The sequence below is a fragment of the Ursus arctos genome, unplaced genomic scaffold (assembly GCF_023065955.2).
Source record: "Ursus arctos isolate Adak ecotype North America unplaced genomic scaffold, UrsArc2.0 scaffold_27, whole genome shotgun sequence".
Lineage (NCBI taxonomy): Eukaryota > Metazoa > Chordata > Mammalia > Carnivora > Ursidae > Ursus > Ursus arctos.
Genome location: NW_026622952.1, coordinates 20,401,485 through 20,420,676, shown reverse-complemented (window position 1 = coordinate 20,420,676; position 19,192 = coordinate 20,401,485). Strand labels below are relative to the sequence as shown.

Sequence of the window (19,192 nt, the reverse complement as noted above, 5' to 3'; positions counted from 1 at the left end):
GGACATGATACTCTATATAGAAAACCCAAAGACTCCACCAAAAAACTGCTAGAACTGATAAATGAATTCAGTTAAGTTGCAAGATACAAAATCGATGTGTAGCAATCCGTTGCACTTCTATACACTCACAAAGGAAATTAGGAAAACAATCCCATTTACAGTTGCACCAAAAACAATAAGATACCAGGAATAAACCCAACCAAAGAGGTAAAAGACCTGTACTATGAAAACCATAAAACATGGATGAAAGAAAGTGATGACAGAAAGGAATGGAAAGACATTCCATGCTCATGGATTGGAAGAACAAACGTTAAAATGTCTGTACTATCTAAAGCAATCTACAGATTTAATATAATCCCTATCAAAATACTAACACCATTTTTCACAGAACTGGAAACTCCTAAAATCTGTATGGAACCACAAAAGACCCCAAATAGCCAAAGCAATTTTGAGAAAGAAAAGCAAAGCTAGAGGCATCACAATTAAGACTTCAAGTATATTACAAAGCTGTAGTAATCAAAACAGTATGGTATTAGCACAAAAACAGACAGATAGATTAATGGAGCAGAATAGAAAACCCAGAAATAAACTCACGATTATATGGACAATCAATCTTCAACGAAGCAGGAAAGACTATCCAATGAGAAAAAGTCTCTTTAACCAACGGTATTAGGAAAACTAGTCAGCTACATGCAAAAGAATGAAACTGGACCACTTTTTTTGTTTTCCACTTTCTTACACCATACACAAAATTAAACTCCAAATGGATTAAAAATCTAAATGTGAGACCTAAAACTGTAAAAATCCTAGAAGATAGCACTGGCAATGATGTCTTTGACATTGGTCATAGCAACACTTTTCTAGGTAGGTCTCCTGAGGCAAGGGAAACAAAAGCAAAAATAAACTATTGGGACTTCTTCAAAATAAGAAGCTTCTGCACAGTGAATGAAAGCATCAACAAAACAAAAAGACAACCTGCTGAATGGGAGAAGATATTTGCAAGTAATATACCCAACAAGATGTTAAAATCCAAAATATATAAAGAACTTACACAACTCACCAACCCCCAAAAGTAATCCAATTAAAATGGCCACAGGACATATATAGACATTTCTCCAAAGACACACAGATGGCCAAGAGATACATGAAAAGCTGCTCAACATCCCTAGTCATCAGGGACATGCAAATCAAAACCACAATAAGATATCACCTTACACCTGTCAAATGGCTAAAATCAAAAACACAAGAAATAAAAAGTGTTGGCCAGGACATGGAGAAAAAGAAACACGTACGCACTATGGATAGGAATGCAAACTGGTGCAGCCACTGTGAAAAAGTTTGTGGAGGTCCCTCAAAAAACTAAAAATAGAAATACCATATGACCCACTATGGAAATACCATAATACCACTACTTGGTATTTACCCAAAGAAAACAAAACACTAATTCGAAAAGATGTATACACGCTATGTTTATTGCAGCATTATTCACAATAGCCAAGCTATGGAAGCAACAGATGAATGAATAAAGAAGAGGTGTATATACACAATGGACAATTACTCAGTAATAAAAAAGAATGAAATCTTGCCATTTGCAACAACATGGACAGATCTAGAGGACATAATGCTAAATGAAATAAGTCAGTCACAGAAAGATAAATACCACTGATTTCACTCATAAGTGGAATTTAAAGAACAAAACAAATGAAGAAAAGAAGAAACAAAAACAGACTTAAATATAGAGAATGGGTGACTGTCAGAGGGGAAGTGGATGGGAGGACGGGTAAAATAGATGAAGCGATTAAGAATACATTTAAAATGATAAGCACTGAGTAAGGTATAGAACTGTTGAATCACTATAGTGTACACGTGAAACTGATATCACACTATGTCAATTATACCAGAATAAAAAAAAAGTAAAAAAAACCTGTCAAATAAAAAAAAAAAAAGAGGGCTCTGATAAAATCAGAAATGAGATGTTATGACTGACACCACCAAAATATAAAGGATTATAAGACACTACTACAATTATATGCCAACAAACTGGACAACCTAGAAGAAATGAATAAATTTGTAGAAACACACAATCCTCCAAGACTGAATCATGAAGAAACAGAACACCTGAGTAGGTCAGTTACTAGTGAGAAGATTGAATCCGTGATCAAAAACCTCCCAACAAACAGAAGTCCAGGACCTGATGGCTTCCTAGTGAATTCTACCAAACATTCAAAGATTTTTTTTTTAAAGATTTTATTTATTTGACAGAGAGAGAGACAGCCAGCGAGAGAGGGAACACAGCAGGGGGAGTGGGAGAGGAAGAAGCAGGCTCCCAGCGGAGGAGCCTGACGTGGGGCTCGATCCCAGATCGCCGGGATCACGCCCTGAGCCGAAGGCAGACGCTTAACGACTGAACCACCCAGGTGCCCCCAAACATTCAAAGATTTAATACCTATCCTTCTCAACTCTTCCAAAAAACTGAAGAAGGAGCACTTCCCCAAATCATTTTGAGGCCAGCAAGCCGACAAGAAACCACAGAAAAAGAAAATTACAGGCCCTTATCAGTGACTTACATTAATGCAAAAATCCTCCAGAAAATATTAGCAAACTGAATTTAGAAATACAGCAAAAGTTCATACTCAATGATCAAATGGGATTTATTCCAGGGATCCTCTTAGATTGGAGGAATTACTATTGTTAAAATGTCCATACTCCCCAAAGCAATCTATAGATTCAATGTAATCCCTATCAAAATCTCAATGGTATTTTTCCTAGAACTAGACCAAATAGTTCTAAAATTGTAGAAAATCACAAAAGATCCCAAATACCCAAAGCAATCTTGATAAAGGAGAACAATGCTGATTTCAAACTACAGAACAAAGCTATAGTCATCAAAACAATATGATAGTGGCATAAGAATGCACACACACACATCAATGAACCAGAATTAAAACCACACATATATAGACAATTTACAACAAAGGAGCTAAGACCATACGATGGAGAAACAAGTCTCTTCAATAAATGGTGCTGGGGAAAGCTGGATAGCCACATGCAAAAGAATGAAACTAGACCAGTATCCTTCACCATACACAGAAATAAGCTCAGGGGCGCCTGGGTGGCACAGCGGTTAAAGCGTCTGCCTTCGGCTCAGGGCGTGATCCCGGCGTTCCGGGTTCGAGCCCCACGTCAGGCTCCTCCTCTGTGAGCCTGCTTCTTCCTCTCCCACTCCCCCTGCTTGTGTTCCCTCTCTCGCTGGCTGTCTCTATCTCTGTCAAATAAATAAATAAAAAATCTTTAAAAAAAAAAAAAAAAAAAAAAGAAATAAGCTCAAACGGATTAAAGACTTGAATAGAAGACCTGAAACCGTAAAATTCCCAGGAGAAAACATAGGTGGTAAGCTCCTCAATATGGGTTTTAGCAGTACTTTGTGAATCTGACTCCAAAGGCAAGGAAGAGAGCAATAGTAAACCAATGGGACTGCATCAAACTAAAAAGCTTCGCACAGCAAAAGAAATCATCATCAAAACAAAAAGGCAACCTATTGAATGGGAGATTTTTGCAAATCATGTGTCTGATAAGGGATTAATATCCAAGATATATAAAGAATTCCTACAACTCAACAAAAAATCCTAATTTAAAAAAGGGTAGAGGATCTGAATAGACATTTTTTTCCAAAGACAGACAGACAGATGGCCAACAGGAACGTAAAAGGACGCTCAACATCACTAATCAGGGAAATACAAATCTAAACCACAATGAGGTATCATCTCACAATGGTTAGAATGGCTATTATCAAAAAGATAAGCGATAACAAGGCTTGGAGAGAATGTGGAGAAAAGTGGACCCTGAATACAGTTGTTGGCAAAGCCACTATGGAAAACAGTATGGAGATTCCTCAAGAAATTAAGACTAGAACTGTAGTGTGTAGCTGTTCCACTTCTGGGTATTTATCTTCAGAATGCAACAACACTGACTTGAAAAGATGTGTGCATTCTCATGTTCAGTGCAGCATTATTTACAATAGCTGAGAAATGGAAACAATCTGAATGTCCATCAATGGTTGGATGAATAAAGACATGGTATACCTATCCAGTGGACTACCACTTAGCCCCGGGGGAAAAAAAAAGCTATCTTGCTATTTGTGACAACAGAACGGACCCTGAAGGTATTATGCTAAGTGAAATAAGTCAGATGGAGAAAGATAAACAGGGTATGACTTCACTCATATGTGGAATCTTAAAACAACAAAGAAAACCCAAAAAAGAAATGAACAAACCAAACAAAAACTCACAAATATGGCGAACAGATTGGTGGTTATCAAAGAGGAAGGGGGTTGGGTGAAATGGGGGAGGGAGCACCTGCATGGTGACAGATGGCAAACAGCCTTTTAGTGGTGATCTCTTATAATGTTGTACATGGAAACGTATACGATGTTATGTACCAGTTTTGCTTTAATTAAAAAAAAATTTTTCTGAGCAGGAATATCATGACAACAATTAAGGATGATTAGTTTGGCTCCAATCAAACTAGTAGAAAACACCTCAATTCAAGCAAAAATAACGTTTAAATACGTGCAAATAAAATGTTTTGATCTCAGTAAAAACTCTACACGCTAAGTATATGACCCTGAAAACCACTTGTCAAATTGCTACTAAATTTGACTCACTGGACTCCTTATGTTCTTACCTCGCTTCTAATTAGCATTTTTAAAAACACCTGTGTCTTAGACCGGCCTTGAACTATTAAAATTGGTAAACTGATTACCTTTTCTACTTCCAGCTTTGCAGGCGCAAAATCCTCATCAAGGGCTAAGCACTGAAGAAACAGCTGTAAGGCATCGCTTAAAAAACCAGCATCCTGGAGTACTTTTCCTTTCCTGAAGTAGACCTGCAATGAAAGCACAAATACATAACTTTTATTGACAGAATTATTTTTTGAAAAATCAGTATCAAGAAAAAAAAAAACGGTTTGCTTGGAAATGTGCATTTTGAAACTCTGAATGACTCTGAGGAGCCCAAAGCACTTCAAGGGTATATTTACACACTTCCCTGGAGAAGCACTGACGGAGGAATGACTTCAAAACCATTAATTACATCACTTCAGTAATAAATCCAGAGGATTTCTTTTTTTTAAGTCTTAAAGTTGTTCATACAGATCATTTTCTGTCTTATCCCTAATACGTATTCGCCTTGTACTAACCAGCAAGCCAGCATGGGATCGGTCTCGTTTTTCGTATTACTTTATAATCTTTTAGAGCATCCTCACTATATTGACCTCAAAGGCATGGTTTCAAATGGGGAAAAAGTCATATAAAATAGTAACTTCCAGCTTAAAGAACTTATATGCGACATGACTGATTTGCCTTGGCAATTTTGATAAAAAAAATTAGTAAACGGATTACATATATTTGCCTCAAGTCTTTTTTAAAAGCATATGGCAAGGCAACCTCCTTTGTCCCCATTCACTGTATTAAATCACTGCCTCATCTGGTCCCCACGATGATGCCTCCATTTTCCAGCCTGAAGGACCTCTTCTCTTTCTATCCATATACCTCCTCCATCGATTTTCAATTCGGATCCATTTTTACAGTGGGACCAGTTGTATCTCTTTGAGGAAATTATGCACACGAAACCCTAGATTTCTAGAACTCTATATATTTTATTTAAAGAGTCAACAAATCCGTTTCGTTAAAACTTTTAACCATAACCAAATGCATGTTCCCTACAGGTGAAATTTTTAAATGTATGTAAATGTAAAACAGTAACTTTACCTCAGGCCAATTTGGCAGTTGAAAGAGAACTGCATTTAAATCTTCTATGGCTGCTTTAAACTCTTGGAGACCAGCGTATGATTCCGCTCGGTAAATTTTTAGAGTCACATCACTGGGCTCTGAAACAAATATTTTATAAAGGTTTATTCTTAAAATATTATTATCCAATCCACAAAATACATACTAGATTAAGAACTCAGTGATTCCAGCCAACAACCACCAAAGTAGAGTATAGGTGCAACCCACTTACATGTCGAATTTTATCTAGAAGTTCTATCGTATGACTATATGTAGACAATTTTAGCACAGGAAATGATGGTTTTTAAGTACTGGAAATATTTTATAATATGAATAATCACCTCTAAGAAAACAAGTGTTTTCTTAAAATAGGGCATTCTGTACAGATTGGAAAAACAGGTCTTAGATGTTTAGAAGATTTGCCTTTTTGTGGTAAATCTTTTTTTTTTTTTAAGATTTTATTTATTTATTTGATAGAGAGAGAAACAGCCAGCGAGAGAGGGAACACAAGCAGGGGGAGTGGGAGAGGAAGAAGCAGGCTCCCAGCGTAGGAGCCCGATGTGGGGCTCGATCCCAGGACCCTGGGATCACTCCCTGAGCCGAAGGCAGACGCTTAACAACCGAGCCACCAGGCTCCCCTAAATCTTATTTTTTTATACCTTAATTTCTAAATGCTCACTTACAAACAACCATCTGTGCAACTACTGCACACGGATATCCCACAGTAACAAAGCCTGACCAAGGCTCAAACTTAGGAGCGTGTACAATGGTCCTGATTCTGGAGGAAATGGGTTGATAATTAAAGAGGTCAAAATTTTAATTCCTGCCATTAGCAAAAATGGTATTGGATCATTCCCAAACGGATTTAATTTCAAATGTTTCAGAGAAAAAAGCTTTGTTGATAATTTGACTACCATCCTCTACATCTTTACTTGAGAAACCGAATTCGTATCCGCTGGCATTCGGAATTTCAGTCAGCTGGCATCACCCGTGACACTACCATCAATTGTTACAGGTACAGAGATTCTTAAAACTGAAGTCTAAGCCAAAAACTAATCTTCAGCTCATCTACAGACAAAATTAATCTGACTCTTCTTTTAAAGCTATTCATCTTTGAAGCCTTCAAAAATATATGCTTATGAAATAAAGCACTTATTGTGAAAAGGGTATAAAGACCCATAATGCCTCATTAAAAAAAGAAAAAAAACTATTATAAAACGCAATAGCTCCCTGGTTCACTCTACTTTTTAAATGATTGCTTTCCTACAGATAACTCTCAGAAATGAGACTGGCCTTTTTCAGCTGATGCTTAAGAATTGGGACTATATTGTTCCTTCGAATTTATACCAATGACAATTTTCAAAGAAGAATGAAATATTTCAAGAAAATATTTCATGCTTCCTAAATAAAAAAGACATGTCTAGAATATTTTGTCTTTTGTTTCTTAAAGTAATATAATTGGAAACCATTATCTCTGAATAAAAACACATGGAAACTGAGAGCTCAATATGATTCATCAATCAAGAATGAAGAGCCCTGGTACAAAACTTGACCCTGTAGGTGTTCAAAAGATTTTATTTTATCCCTGTCTTTGAAGAGCTTACAATCCAATTAGAAAATTTTATTTTATTGTGAAATGGGATCATGTAATCTTGATTTGACAAAAAACTGGAGTTCAGAAAATTGAGAGCAGCACAGGCCAAAATAGTCCAAGAATGAGCAGTCAATGCAAAAGCATCAAAAAAAAACAAAAAAACAAAAAAACAAACCCTGACCCATTAAGGACTGCTCCCCCAGAGCTGGGGCGCTTCCAACAGTATCCCTGAGACCCCCTTCTCTGCATCTCAGAGAGAGGAAGTTCACTGTTGCAGCAAGCAGCCCTTCCCATTCTTGGTTCCCTTAGGGGCTTTTTTATTTCAATTTTTTCTTTTACAGCAGGTCCCCCCAGCATCACACTTGATGAGATGCACATTCGAAACTTTTGACTATCAAACCCTTTCATCAATGCCTTCACCACTCAGTCCAGCCTCCTCTGGTTAGCACTGAAGCCAGCATCCGAGGACGCCTGTCGCTGACAACACCCAGCCAACGTATCGCACTTCTCCACTCTGACCAAAGTGAACAAAGACCGTTTCCCCTCTCCTCTCAACATAAACACAGGCTCTTGAGATCCCTAAAGGTGGGCCTAAAAAGTTAGTATGTATTGGAAGAAGAGAAAAGGTACACATAAAATGACAAGAGGGCTAGATTTTAAAAGTCTTGTTCCCCAATTCTTCGTAGGTAACATTTTTATTAAGAACTTCAAATCTTAATGGAATAATTATTTTAAATGACTTTATAAGGGGGAAAAAAACACCTCATCAAGTGAGTTGAAATTCCTAAAGCTTCTTAAGAGATTAGGGTCACCCCACCCACTTATTCCAAACCCTTAACTCTAAAAAGAGAGTCAGATGCACTAGTTGAGACCCCTGAATCATCAAAGCAAACAGTGTATGCCCTCCATGTAAACTTTTGCAAAAGGCAACTGTAAACCACCCCCCCAAAACAAAAACCCAAAAAGCAACTATCAGCCCAGCTGTGTTAGTAACTCCAAGTTTGAAAGAGTCAACAAATGTTTCCAGTATGTTCTCCACCTGACCTTGAGGACCCTGGAGTGAACAAGTCACCTCACTGAGCATGCTATCAGGGAGGGGCCTCTCAGGCCACTACTGCAGGTACCCTAGTGCCTGGCATATTACAGACCCAATTTGTTGAAAAAGTAAAGAAATACAAAGATGTGGTTTAGGCTAACTGTACTAAAAACATGATTTAACTCCCAGATCTTTATCTTCAGTTCTGAGCTTTTCAACCTGCCTTCAGATTCACCAAATTTCCAACTGCTTGCTGTAATTTCCTCAAACTCAGTACATTTCCACTAAAAAAGAAAAAAGAAAAAAGAAAAAAATCTTGGGGCACCTTGGTGGCTCAGTCAGTTAAGCATCTGCCTTTGGCTCAGGTCATGATCCCAGGGTCCTGGGATCGAGCCTCACACCGGCCTCCCTGCTCAGCGAGGAGCCTGTTTCTCCCTCTCCCTCTGTTCTTCCCCCTGCTTGTGCTCTGTCAAATGAATAAATCTTAAAAAAAAAAAAAAAAAAAAAAAAAGTATTTTTACCGTATTCTCTACTAGTAACACCACTGACTTCTCAAATCAAATCCCCAACTTTGTCAGTTTCACCTCCCATAATCTTTCTCCAATCTGTCCCTGGTCTTTTCCAGTCTTACTGCTAACAGCCTTAGTAAGGGTCCGGATCCAAATCTCTAAGATTTTTGCAATAACTTGCTAACCACTCTCCCTACCTCCTGTCTTACCTTTATCTTCACCATCCAGATGATTAGATGGGTACTTTAGTACAACATACAAATTCCTACACACCCGGCTCCTGCCCCTCTCTCCAGCCTTACTTCCTGTCATTATCAACCTCCCAGTTTAGGCTCCAGTAATTCCTAACCTCACCCTGCCCCATGTCTGCCATTCTATTTCATGCCTCCTTCCTTGGCTCACACAACTCCCTCCTTGTCAGAGCTCTACTTCGATACCCCCACCTAGCCTTGGTCTGGGGAACTATTTCTCATCCAGCAGGACTCAGCTCACCAGTCTCTTCTCCAGATGCTTCCTTCTGAGTCTACCCTCACTTGGCACATCACTAAGGATCAAGAGCAGGAGCTCTGAGGTCACACTGCCTGAATTCAACTTCTGGCCCCCCCACTTACCCACTGTGCCTGGGGCAAACTGGCAAACACCTCTGTACCTGTTTCCTCAGCTACAAAATTGAGGGTGTTTTCTAAGATTTATTTTTATTGAAGAAACACCACTTACTATGTTCTGTTCTAAATGATTTGCCACCTTCAGAACAACCCTATGTGGGTCTAACACTGTCCACATTTTCACAGATAAGGAGACTGAGCACAGAGTGTTTAAGTAAGTTGCCCAAGATCAAAAAGCTAGGAAGTAGTGGATTCAAGATTCTCCCTCAGGCGGTCTGGCTCCAGAGTTCTTGCTGTTCACCTCTGCAAATAACAGTATTTACCTCACAGGATTACTCAAGAGTAAGTTAATACATGCAAAAGACTCAGAAGACGGCTTGGTACATTGTAACTGCTGGCTATTAGGACTGTGTTCCTTCACTGTATGTGCACTGCATTCAGTCTAAAATCTATTTTTGAGCTCCCTCCATTATTTCCTGTCTTTGTGTCCTCAAATCCTGGCTTTGCTAAATGTTTGCTGAACAAGGGGAAATTCATTAAAATCTATCCCCTTATGCTCCTTAATTCATGCTCCCATTTCCTCTTCTCTTAGACCCAGTAATATTGCCAGTCATCAGGCACATAAAAACACTGAGATAAAATTCTGCTTCACATCTGAAGAAACCAGATCTTAAGCTGCCGAGGCATTTCACGGGCTGAGGAAACTCCAGAATCCCAATTACTCATCTTTGCTCCAATCCTAAGGTTGTTTCCTTAGTTCATCTTCAAGAAACGTTTTCAGATTATAAAAGTTATAGAACATTTACTTAGAAAATCTGAAAAAGCTACAATATTAAGAAACATCTTTTTCCCTCCATTAAGAAATAACCAGTGTTGGCCTAGAACCTATAGCTTTTTCCTATGTGTGCAGATTACATTTTTAATTTCATAGTTTTATGAACTCTACCCTAAATACATTCTGCAACCTGCTTTTTGGTCAATGTAATTAAATCCACATAACTTTAAATGGTTGCAAAATATCCTACCAAATTCACAATCTATTTAAAAATACACTACTCAGCAGTTTTTATTTCCAATGTTTGCTAATATAAAAAGCACCACAGAGGCCCCTGGGTGGCTCAGCTGGTTGATCGTCAGACTCCTGATTTCCACTCAGGTCATGATCTCAGAATCCTGGGATGGAGCCCAGGCTTTGGCTCCACACTCAGCGGGGAGTGTGCTTGAGATTCTCTCCCTCTGCCCCTCCTCCCCACTTGTGTGCTCTATCTCTAAAATAAATAAATCTAAAAAAAAAAAAAAAAGGTACTACAATAAACAACCATCTGTATGCCTTTACATATCTATTTCCTTAGTCACTGTCTGTAAAGTTGAATGGCTGTGTAGAAAATTATATATACAACGTTTCAATACATTCTGCTAGCCCTCCCTTTATAAAAACTTATTTTACACTCCCAAAAGCTGTGTATTTTTGTTTCCTAGAAAAATACAAAAAAAAAAAATCATTGCTTTAATGTGCATTTAATAAGTCTGACCTTTGAAACTATATATTTATTGGCTAGACTGTTTATGCACAAGAATAAACATTCCATGTTCATAATCTTTTACTCATTCTTCTGCGTGTCTTTTTTTTAGATTTATATGTTGAGCTATTTCAACAATCTCAGTGGCTAACCAAAATGCCAAATTTCTTTACTTCTGTTACTTTCAAGTTCAGTATGGTAGGGCTTGGTTATCATAAAAGCCCCCTGAGTGTCTCAGTGTGTTAAGCAGCTGACTTTTGATTTCAGCTCATGATCTTGGGGCCCTGAAATTGAGCCCCCACCCAGGGTTTATGCTCAGTGGAGTCTGCCTGGAATCCTCTCTTGCCCTCTCCATCTGCCTCTGCCCCTTCCCCCCACCTCATGCTCTCTGTCTCTCTAAAATAAAATAAATAAATCATTAAACTAAAAGCTGCCAATTGACAAGTTATTAGTGATTGATTAACAAAGTCTAAGAATAGTAGTTTGGCATACTTAAGATCATAACCATAGGATTCAGAACACCTGGGTTTAGATTCCAGTTTGGACAGTTTACCTTACTCTTTAAAACTCAGTCTCCTCACCTATACAATGCTGGTGACACCTACGTCTTAAGACTATTGTGAAGACTACATAGACGATGCATGTTGACTGTTAACACAATGCCTGGCACACAAATGCTCAATAAACAAGACATATTATTAATATTACAAAATATTTCAAAGTAAGTTGAATAGCAATGAGATTAGCCCTCAATACAAGGCATTAGAAAGAAGTTTTTTTTTTTTTTTTTTTTTTTTTTTTTTTTACCCAAATAAAGCTTTGCCAGGTGAGAAACATCTTTAGGGATTGGTAGTACAGATTGGACAAAAGGAAGGGAAAGGAAAAAAAAAAAAGACTGATCCCATCCTACCAAAGCGGGGGTGGAGGTGGTGGGAATTTGAACAGAAGCTTCTGTCTTGCATTTTACAGTGTAAGTAATTAAATGTAATTAAAGTAATTCACCTTTTACAGTTAAACATAGTAACAGTTTTAAAAAATATCTTTACAATGCAAGGCATAGAATACTATATAAATTCATTTAAATTTTCACTTGAATGTATCTAAGCCTCTTAGAAATAGTCCACTAAATAGAAAAACAATTCTGAATACACCAAATAACTAGAAATCTAAGATAAAAGAGTTTTGGTAAATTTTGCATTGTTTGATGAATAAAGAACAGATTTTAAAAACATGGAAATTATTTAAAACAGAGCACTTAATATTTACATAACCCGTTTTCTCATCTTCTAGATCAATAAGAACATGCCATTGTAACTGATCTTTGTAGGGACCCTGAGGCATTGCAAAAATCCTTAAAGTGACTTCTGAATTAAAGAAAAGGTGAATCAGACATCTACTGTATATAGGCTCAGTTTGTTAGAGGTCAATTAAGCAATAAACCCCTTTTCAATAAATACCAATTTGCTGTGATTTTAAAAGAAATTAAAAAAGAATACAACCTCTATAAAGACAGGGTGTTTATTTTGTCCACATCTGTATTTCCAGCACCTAAAATATGCCATGTATGTAGTAAGTACTCAGTAAATACCTGGGGAATAAGAATGCGTGAGATTTATGATTTATATGCTAATTTTTAAAATCAATTTGAGTCTTAGAAGCCATCTCCATACACCTGGTGCTTCTGCTTTCAGTTCTAACTTGGTTATTTACTTGCCTCAAGAAAGGCACTTAAAATTCTTGGAGCTCTCTTCTTCAGTCTGTGAGTCAGGAATGCTAAAGTTGCCCTCCTACCTCACATGATCTTTTGTAAGGATCAGTTAAGATAACGGAAATGAAAATATTTTGTGAACTATGAAACACCATATAAATGTCAATGTTTACTGTTCCAAGTGTTTTACAGATTAAGTTAGGACATACTAAGTTTACTGATTAATTAAATTTAAATCTCTTCATATTGAACTAGTTAAGATACTAAACACCTTTACATCTTCTTTAAGTGTATTCAGTATTTACCTATAATTTGACTCATCTTTTTATAACTAAAGCCTTTCAGTATCTGAATTTTATTGATGGATGCTAAAATATTACTACTGATTCACATATATAGGCTAGAATCAGGATTTAACCCTGATTCTGGCAATATTATTAATGTGGGAGAGAGGAGAGAACAGGACTTAACATCATAAAATTCAGATTTTAATTTTAGCTAAATCATCTTCTAGTTGTAACACAACTTTTACATTTTAAAATTGTATTTTTTTAAAGACTTTATTTATTTGAGAGAGACAGCAAGCCAGAGCCTGAGAGAGCATGAGCAGGCAGAGGGGGAGGGGCAGAGGGAGAAGCAGACACCCTATTGAGCAGGCAGCCCAATTCCCAAATTCAGGGCTGGATCCCAGGACCCTGATATTATGACCTGAGAGGAAGGCAGATGCTCAACCAACTGAGCCACCCAGGCGCCCCTAAAAGAATTTTAATTAATATTTACTAGGCATTTATTCTACCAGGCACCATTCTAAGCACTTTACATCTCAATTCTCCCAACAGCCGTGTTACTACCGTTTTCTCTCTATGAGTTATCTAGCTACGAGACACTATTCTCACTTTTCAAATAAGGAAACCAAAACAGAAAGGTTAGACACCCGGCCCAAGGTCAGAGAGCAAGCGGAGGGCTGCGCTGGGATGCAAGCCCAGGCAGTCAGCCGCCAAGGTGAACAGCTTTAACCATTAGGCCACACTGCAACTCCACTGCCAGCTGCCTCAATTTCCTTGAGGTAAGGATACTCCATAGGATTCTTTGTGAAGATCAAATGATACATAACATTTTTTTAAATGCTTGATAATAGGCAATAACTACATAATTAATACTAAAGACAAAAATTTACAAGTATTTTAAAAGAACTGTTCTCCCCCTTATGATCTTTATTTTTTCAAAACCAGGTCAAACTGTAAATTAGTGTTCTTTTGTCTTCTTTTGGGAGACAGGGGTGTATATAGGGAGAAGGCAAGTCAGTGTAAAAATTCATTAAAAATAAAAGGAAAATAGCAAAGTGGGATCATTTCAATAGGCCCTTAAGTATAAAGATTCAACACAGAAAAGACTTTTACATAATAGCCCTGAATACTAAAGAGACAGAAAGTTACGAAACATCTGAGTTAATACCAAAAGATCAATAGATTAAATGTTATCTAAATATATTTCAATTCAACAGAAACTTATGTAATCTCAATGGGAAACTTCTGATTTTGGAAAAGGTTTTCAAGCTTTCCTTTCTTGTCAACAGGGATAAATTTGGACGGGTGTGGGCTAACTGCAGACTAGATTATCTTATTCTAGTTAATAATATTTAGTTTTTCATAAGAATTCTACAAAGAAATTATAGTGAAGGTCTTTTTTCATTATCAACAATAATGAAAAGTATCATTAGTAACTACAACTGTACAATTACATAAACACATTTCAAATGCCTATCTAGTTAACTAGCTGACTCTGAAAAAGGTAAAGCCTAAATACAGATTTATAACTCTACTAAACATTTTTATTTACCCCACTTGATATCTATAGTTTACCAACTACAATTTGTTAACTCTAAGACTTTTTTCCCCTATGTTGCACTAAAAATGTATGGGATGAAAAGTTATCCTTGTTAGTAACATTCACACAGATTTTTGAGTATGGAATTAATTTTTGAAAGACCTCAGAAGAGGGAAAAATAGGCTAATGAGGTGAAAGAAGACTTGAGTTCTAGTTCCACAAAAGTAAGATTTAAGTAGCTGAATAGGCAAAATTCCCATGCTGACCATGCAAATTGTCTTTAAAAAAGGAGAGTAAATATGGGGTGTTTTTTTTTCTGTTAAAAATAATATCCTCAATCCAAGGGCCCAAATCTTCCTTAATTAAGATGACTGGTTATAGAACATTAAGCCAGACATTAAATTAGTAAGTGTGCTCACTGGTCTGTAGATAAGACCTGAATTCTTATTAAGTGCCTCAGTTAATTCTTATAGATGCAGCATTTAATACCGCATAGTGCTATCAGTAAGTTTCAGCCTTTATTTTATCCTAGCAACAAAGAAAACTTTCCAGGAAATTTGTCAAACATTTTCAGTGGATGAGCTATAAAGCCAGGACCAACCCTGGTGCAACATGTAGGAGAAATGGAGGATACAATGTTGCCTCTACAACCAGCTAGCTGTGTGACTGTAGACAAGTCATTTCACCGCCCTAGCTTCTGTTTCATTTTTAAAACGAGGACCATGGCCTAGATGGCCTACACTTCCTCACTCAAACTCTTTTTACCCAGAAAGGCGGAGCTGTCTGTATCAGAATTTTGTATTCCAACTAGTTTTCTTTTGTTCTAGGTCTGTTGTTCTACTCCATTTTATGACTGTCTACACTGCCCATAAAGACACTGAAAGACTATGAAAATATGCCAAGTTTATGTTTTTAACTCTGAAGGTATTAAAAAATATATTGTCATTAGTTCAAAATGACTAAGCACTTAGGATAAAAGACCAACAAAAACAGAGTTTCAGTTACACAGTTTAAAATGTACCTAATACCTAATATCAGTTTATATTTTAGATGTCTACTTTCTCCGGGATTAGTCCCTCCAACATTATTTCATGCCAGTAAAGACACCCATCTTGAAATATGCTTATTTAACACAAGATTTAACAGCGACACTATTGACATTTTGGGCCTGGTAACTGTGTGGGAGGCTGTCCGGGGCACTAGCAGCATCCCTAGCCTCTACCCACGAGATGAACCAGCACTACTCCCACGAGGGGTGGCAACCAAAAACGTCTCCAGGTATTACCAGATACTGCTCTAGATAATGTCCCCTGGGGGGTAAAAATCCCCCCTGGTGGGGGAACCACCGATAATAAAGAACTCTCCATGCTCCCTAGGTAAGTCTGGCAGTGTCCCCTTCTACAACCTAAAACCACCTTAAGAGCGCTAACCTAGGTTTGGAAGCCGAAGCTGCTTCTCGGAGGTGAAGAAACAGACAAAAGATCTAAAAGGCTTTTCCCCACAGCTTGATCAAGAGTGGAAAGGCAAACAAGCGTGTCAAAGAACTCATCAGAGACTACCTCTTCATCTTTACCGTGAACTAGGGGTATTCGAAAAGTAAGCACACGTGTGTTTACGAAATAAGTATGATCTGGAAGAGATAGGTAAACCATCAGGAGGAACCAATGCTGCAGACATTTTCAGGTAAGCCTGGACACCCCCGGGCAGCTCCGACACCCACCCCAAGCCCAGTGGCCGGCGGGGCCTCCCCGAGCTGGGTGCGGGCGCCGAGCTCCCGCCACGCCCACCCGACGTCACCCGTTACACAACCCCCCCCCCACCCAGCTTATGCAATTCTGCCCTCCCGCGGCTTCCAATTGCCCCAGTGACTTTTGTGGGGTACGACGGTAAACGTTGCACGCCCAGCCTCGGCTGGAGATCCTCTCGCCGCCCCGGCGGTCGTTTGCCCGCGGCTGGCCCGGCCCGGCCGGGCCTGGCCGACCAATTACAGGAAAGAGCGCGGCAGGAAGCGAGCGGCCGCGCCGGCTCGCCCAACTTCCACCCCATCCCGAGCTCCTGCGGCCTCGCCCCGACCACCCGCTCCGCTCGGGACGCTCCCTTCAGACCGCAAGGCCGCGGCCGAGGGAACCCCGAGCCTGTGCGCCCCTCCCCGCGCCGCGTCACAGTCGGCTCCGAAGGCGATCCCCATTGTGACCGAAGCACCCCGGGGCGCCGCCCCCTCCCACACCCTCCAGGACCCCGAAACCCTACAAGCGGGAGGCAGGCGGGCCTCGGTGAGGCAGAGAAGCCTCCCTGGGGCGCAGACCAGCTCCGGGTAGCCCGCCCGTCGGGGAAAGGAGGGTGGGGTCGGCCGGGCCCACGCCGCATCCCCGCACGGTCACCTGCTCGCAGCGCCTCGCAGGCGGCGGCCAGGGCCTCCCGGTAGCGCCCCTGGTGCAGCAGCTCCCCGAGCCGGCCGGCCGCGCGGGCTCGCTCCCGCTGGCCCGGGAACCACTTCTCGGCCAGGTGGTTGAGGACGACGCTGGTTCTGAAGCCCGAGGCGGCGATGGCGGCGGCCAGAGGCGGCGGCCGCGGGGTGGTGCCCTCAGCATCAGTGGCGGCGGCGGGCGGCAGCCGGTCCCGGCAGAGGCGGCAGCGGGCACGGAGCTCTCTCCGCAGGCAGCGACGGCAGTAGCTGTGGCCACAGGGCAGGGTCACCGGCTCGCTCAGGAAGCCCCGGCAGCCCAGGCAGCTGAGCAGCCCGCCGGCACCGGGGTCCGTGCCCGCTGCCAGGGTCGCGCTCCAGCCCAGCCCGTGGCGGAGCCGGTAGTTGAGCACCAGGCAGTCCACCAGGGTGCCGAGGCACTCGGGCCTGACCGGGGCCCCGCGGCGCAGCGCCGCCGCGTACGCCTCCAGCGCTCCCTTCAGGTGGCCGCCCAGCGCCAGCAGCTCGCCGCGGCGGAGCAGCAGCTCCCAGCGCTCCGACTCCGCCGCCGCGCGCTCCAGCCGGTTGCCGCTGCCGCCGCCCACTTCCCAGAACCGGCCCCGGCTCCGCGGCGTGGGGGCCATCTCCCGGCTCCCTCCTGGGGAGCTTCTCGCCACGTCCGGAGAAGACATGGCCCGCGGAGGGCTGCTCCTCCGCCGCCGCCCGCCGCCACGGTCGCGGAGCCTCCGGGGCGCGCGGCTCCGCACGCGGCCCGCGAGCTGGGGGGCGTGGCGCGCGGACACAGCGGGGCGGCGCGCGCCCGGGAAGCCCCGGGGGCGGGGCCTGGCGGGGCGGGGCGGAGCTTCGCTGATGTGCCCGGGACTCCCCCGCACGGCCTGCGCCTGGGGTCCCGGAGGAGCTTACCGCCTGGCCCCGCCCCTTCCGAAGCCCCTCCTGGGGAGGAACGCGAGGTCAGATGATCCCCCAGCGGGGATCTAATTGGCTTCTCCCGAAACAGGGGCCTGGCTTGTAATTGAACAAAGGCTCTAGGAGCCCAGGCCTCCACCCGCCCCTCGCCTTTTCGCTGGACGCCTACCCTCACCTGCCAAGACTTCTCTCCTTAATGCTTGCTTCGTGGGTGCTTTTCTGCCTGCGGCTTGCCTACCGGGACTAAAGCCCAGATCGCCAGCACTCCCCTGACGTCCTGAGTGGGGACCCGCCCTCTCCTCCGGGCCAGTGGGAGCTTCCCCGAGTAGATGTCAGGTGCACTTGAGCATTTTTTTACACCCAAGTTACAGATGGACATATCGAGGCAGAGGACCTAAGAAAGCGCAAAGTCAGTCTGATGACTTACTGACTCCTCAAGTCCAGGCTAGGTCAACTTTAGAAACAAAATAACCCCACCCACGTTCCTGAGCAGACTGCTTCCAGACGGCAAGGCAGTTTTCCACAGTGGCAAGTTACTGCTGCCTTTCCAGTTTAAAACTCACCCCCATCTGGAGGAAGAAAACCCGCAGGTTCCCAAGGTGTCAGACGGCACTCTTCACAGCTCATTCAATGCTCCACAGCTGGCTAAGGCCTATATTTGACATTTTTAAAGGGAAACCACCAAGATGAATAATTTTCATATGTCATTCACAATAAAACTACAACCCAAGCAGGGTCTGCGGTATCGCCAACAGAAGAAAAAAAAAATGATCTGGGTTTTGTATAATGGACTATATTTCCTTTAAACTTGATGTCAGAGAGTTTAAAGCTCTCAGCTAAAAATATAGATTTGATTATAGGCTACTAGATTGTTAATGCTGGAAGTGACTTAGAACTTTTAGTCCTTTTTCAGATGGTTAGAAACAATGGCCCAGAAAGGGAAGGTTACCTGCCCCAAATCACACAGCTAATAACACACAGAGGCTCTGCTTCCTTCTCTCATTTCACTGTTAGGTTACTCTGTTAGATTGTAGAAATACATTACACGAGATTTTCAAAGTAAAGGAAGCTGGTAAATGGAATGTTAACCTGAGTGTGCTGTGCCTGAAATTGGCTAACGTTTAATTAACATCCTTCTTTATATGGAACAGGCAGTTAGGCTCAAAACTGCTTTGAGTTACATATGTTTTTACTACACAATGAGCAAATTCTGTAACTTCAGAAAAGATGTAGATATATTGCCCCAAAAGGAACAAGGAAAAAGCTAGCTGAGGTTC

At 41.4% G+C, this 19,192-nt stretch overlaps 1 protein-coding gene across 1 annotated transcript in view; it reads right to left on the bottom strand.

Moving 5' to 3' along the window:
- Positions 1 to 17,778, bottom strand: part of LONRF1 (LON peptidase N-terminal domain and ring finger 1) — a 38,043-nt gene extending 20,265 nt beyond the window's left edge. Inside the window, exons 1-3 of the mRNA XM_026508481.4 lie at positions 16,966 to 17,778; positions 5,768 to 5,886; positions 4,762 to 4,884 (exon numbers count right to left, since the gene is read on the bottom strand). Of these exons, the coding sequence (XP_026364266.1) occupies positions 4,762 to 4,884; positions 5,768 to 5,886; positions 16,966 to 17,680 (957 nt within the window). The 5' untranslated portion in view covers positions 17,681 to 17,778. The remainder of the gene's footprint in view (positions 1 to 4,761; positions 4,885 to 5,767; positions 5,887 to 16,965) is intronic.
- Positions 17,779 to 19,192: the final 1,414 nt, after the last annotated feature.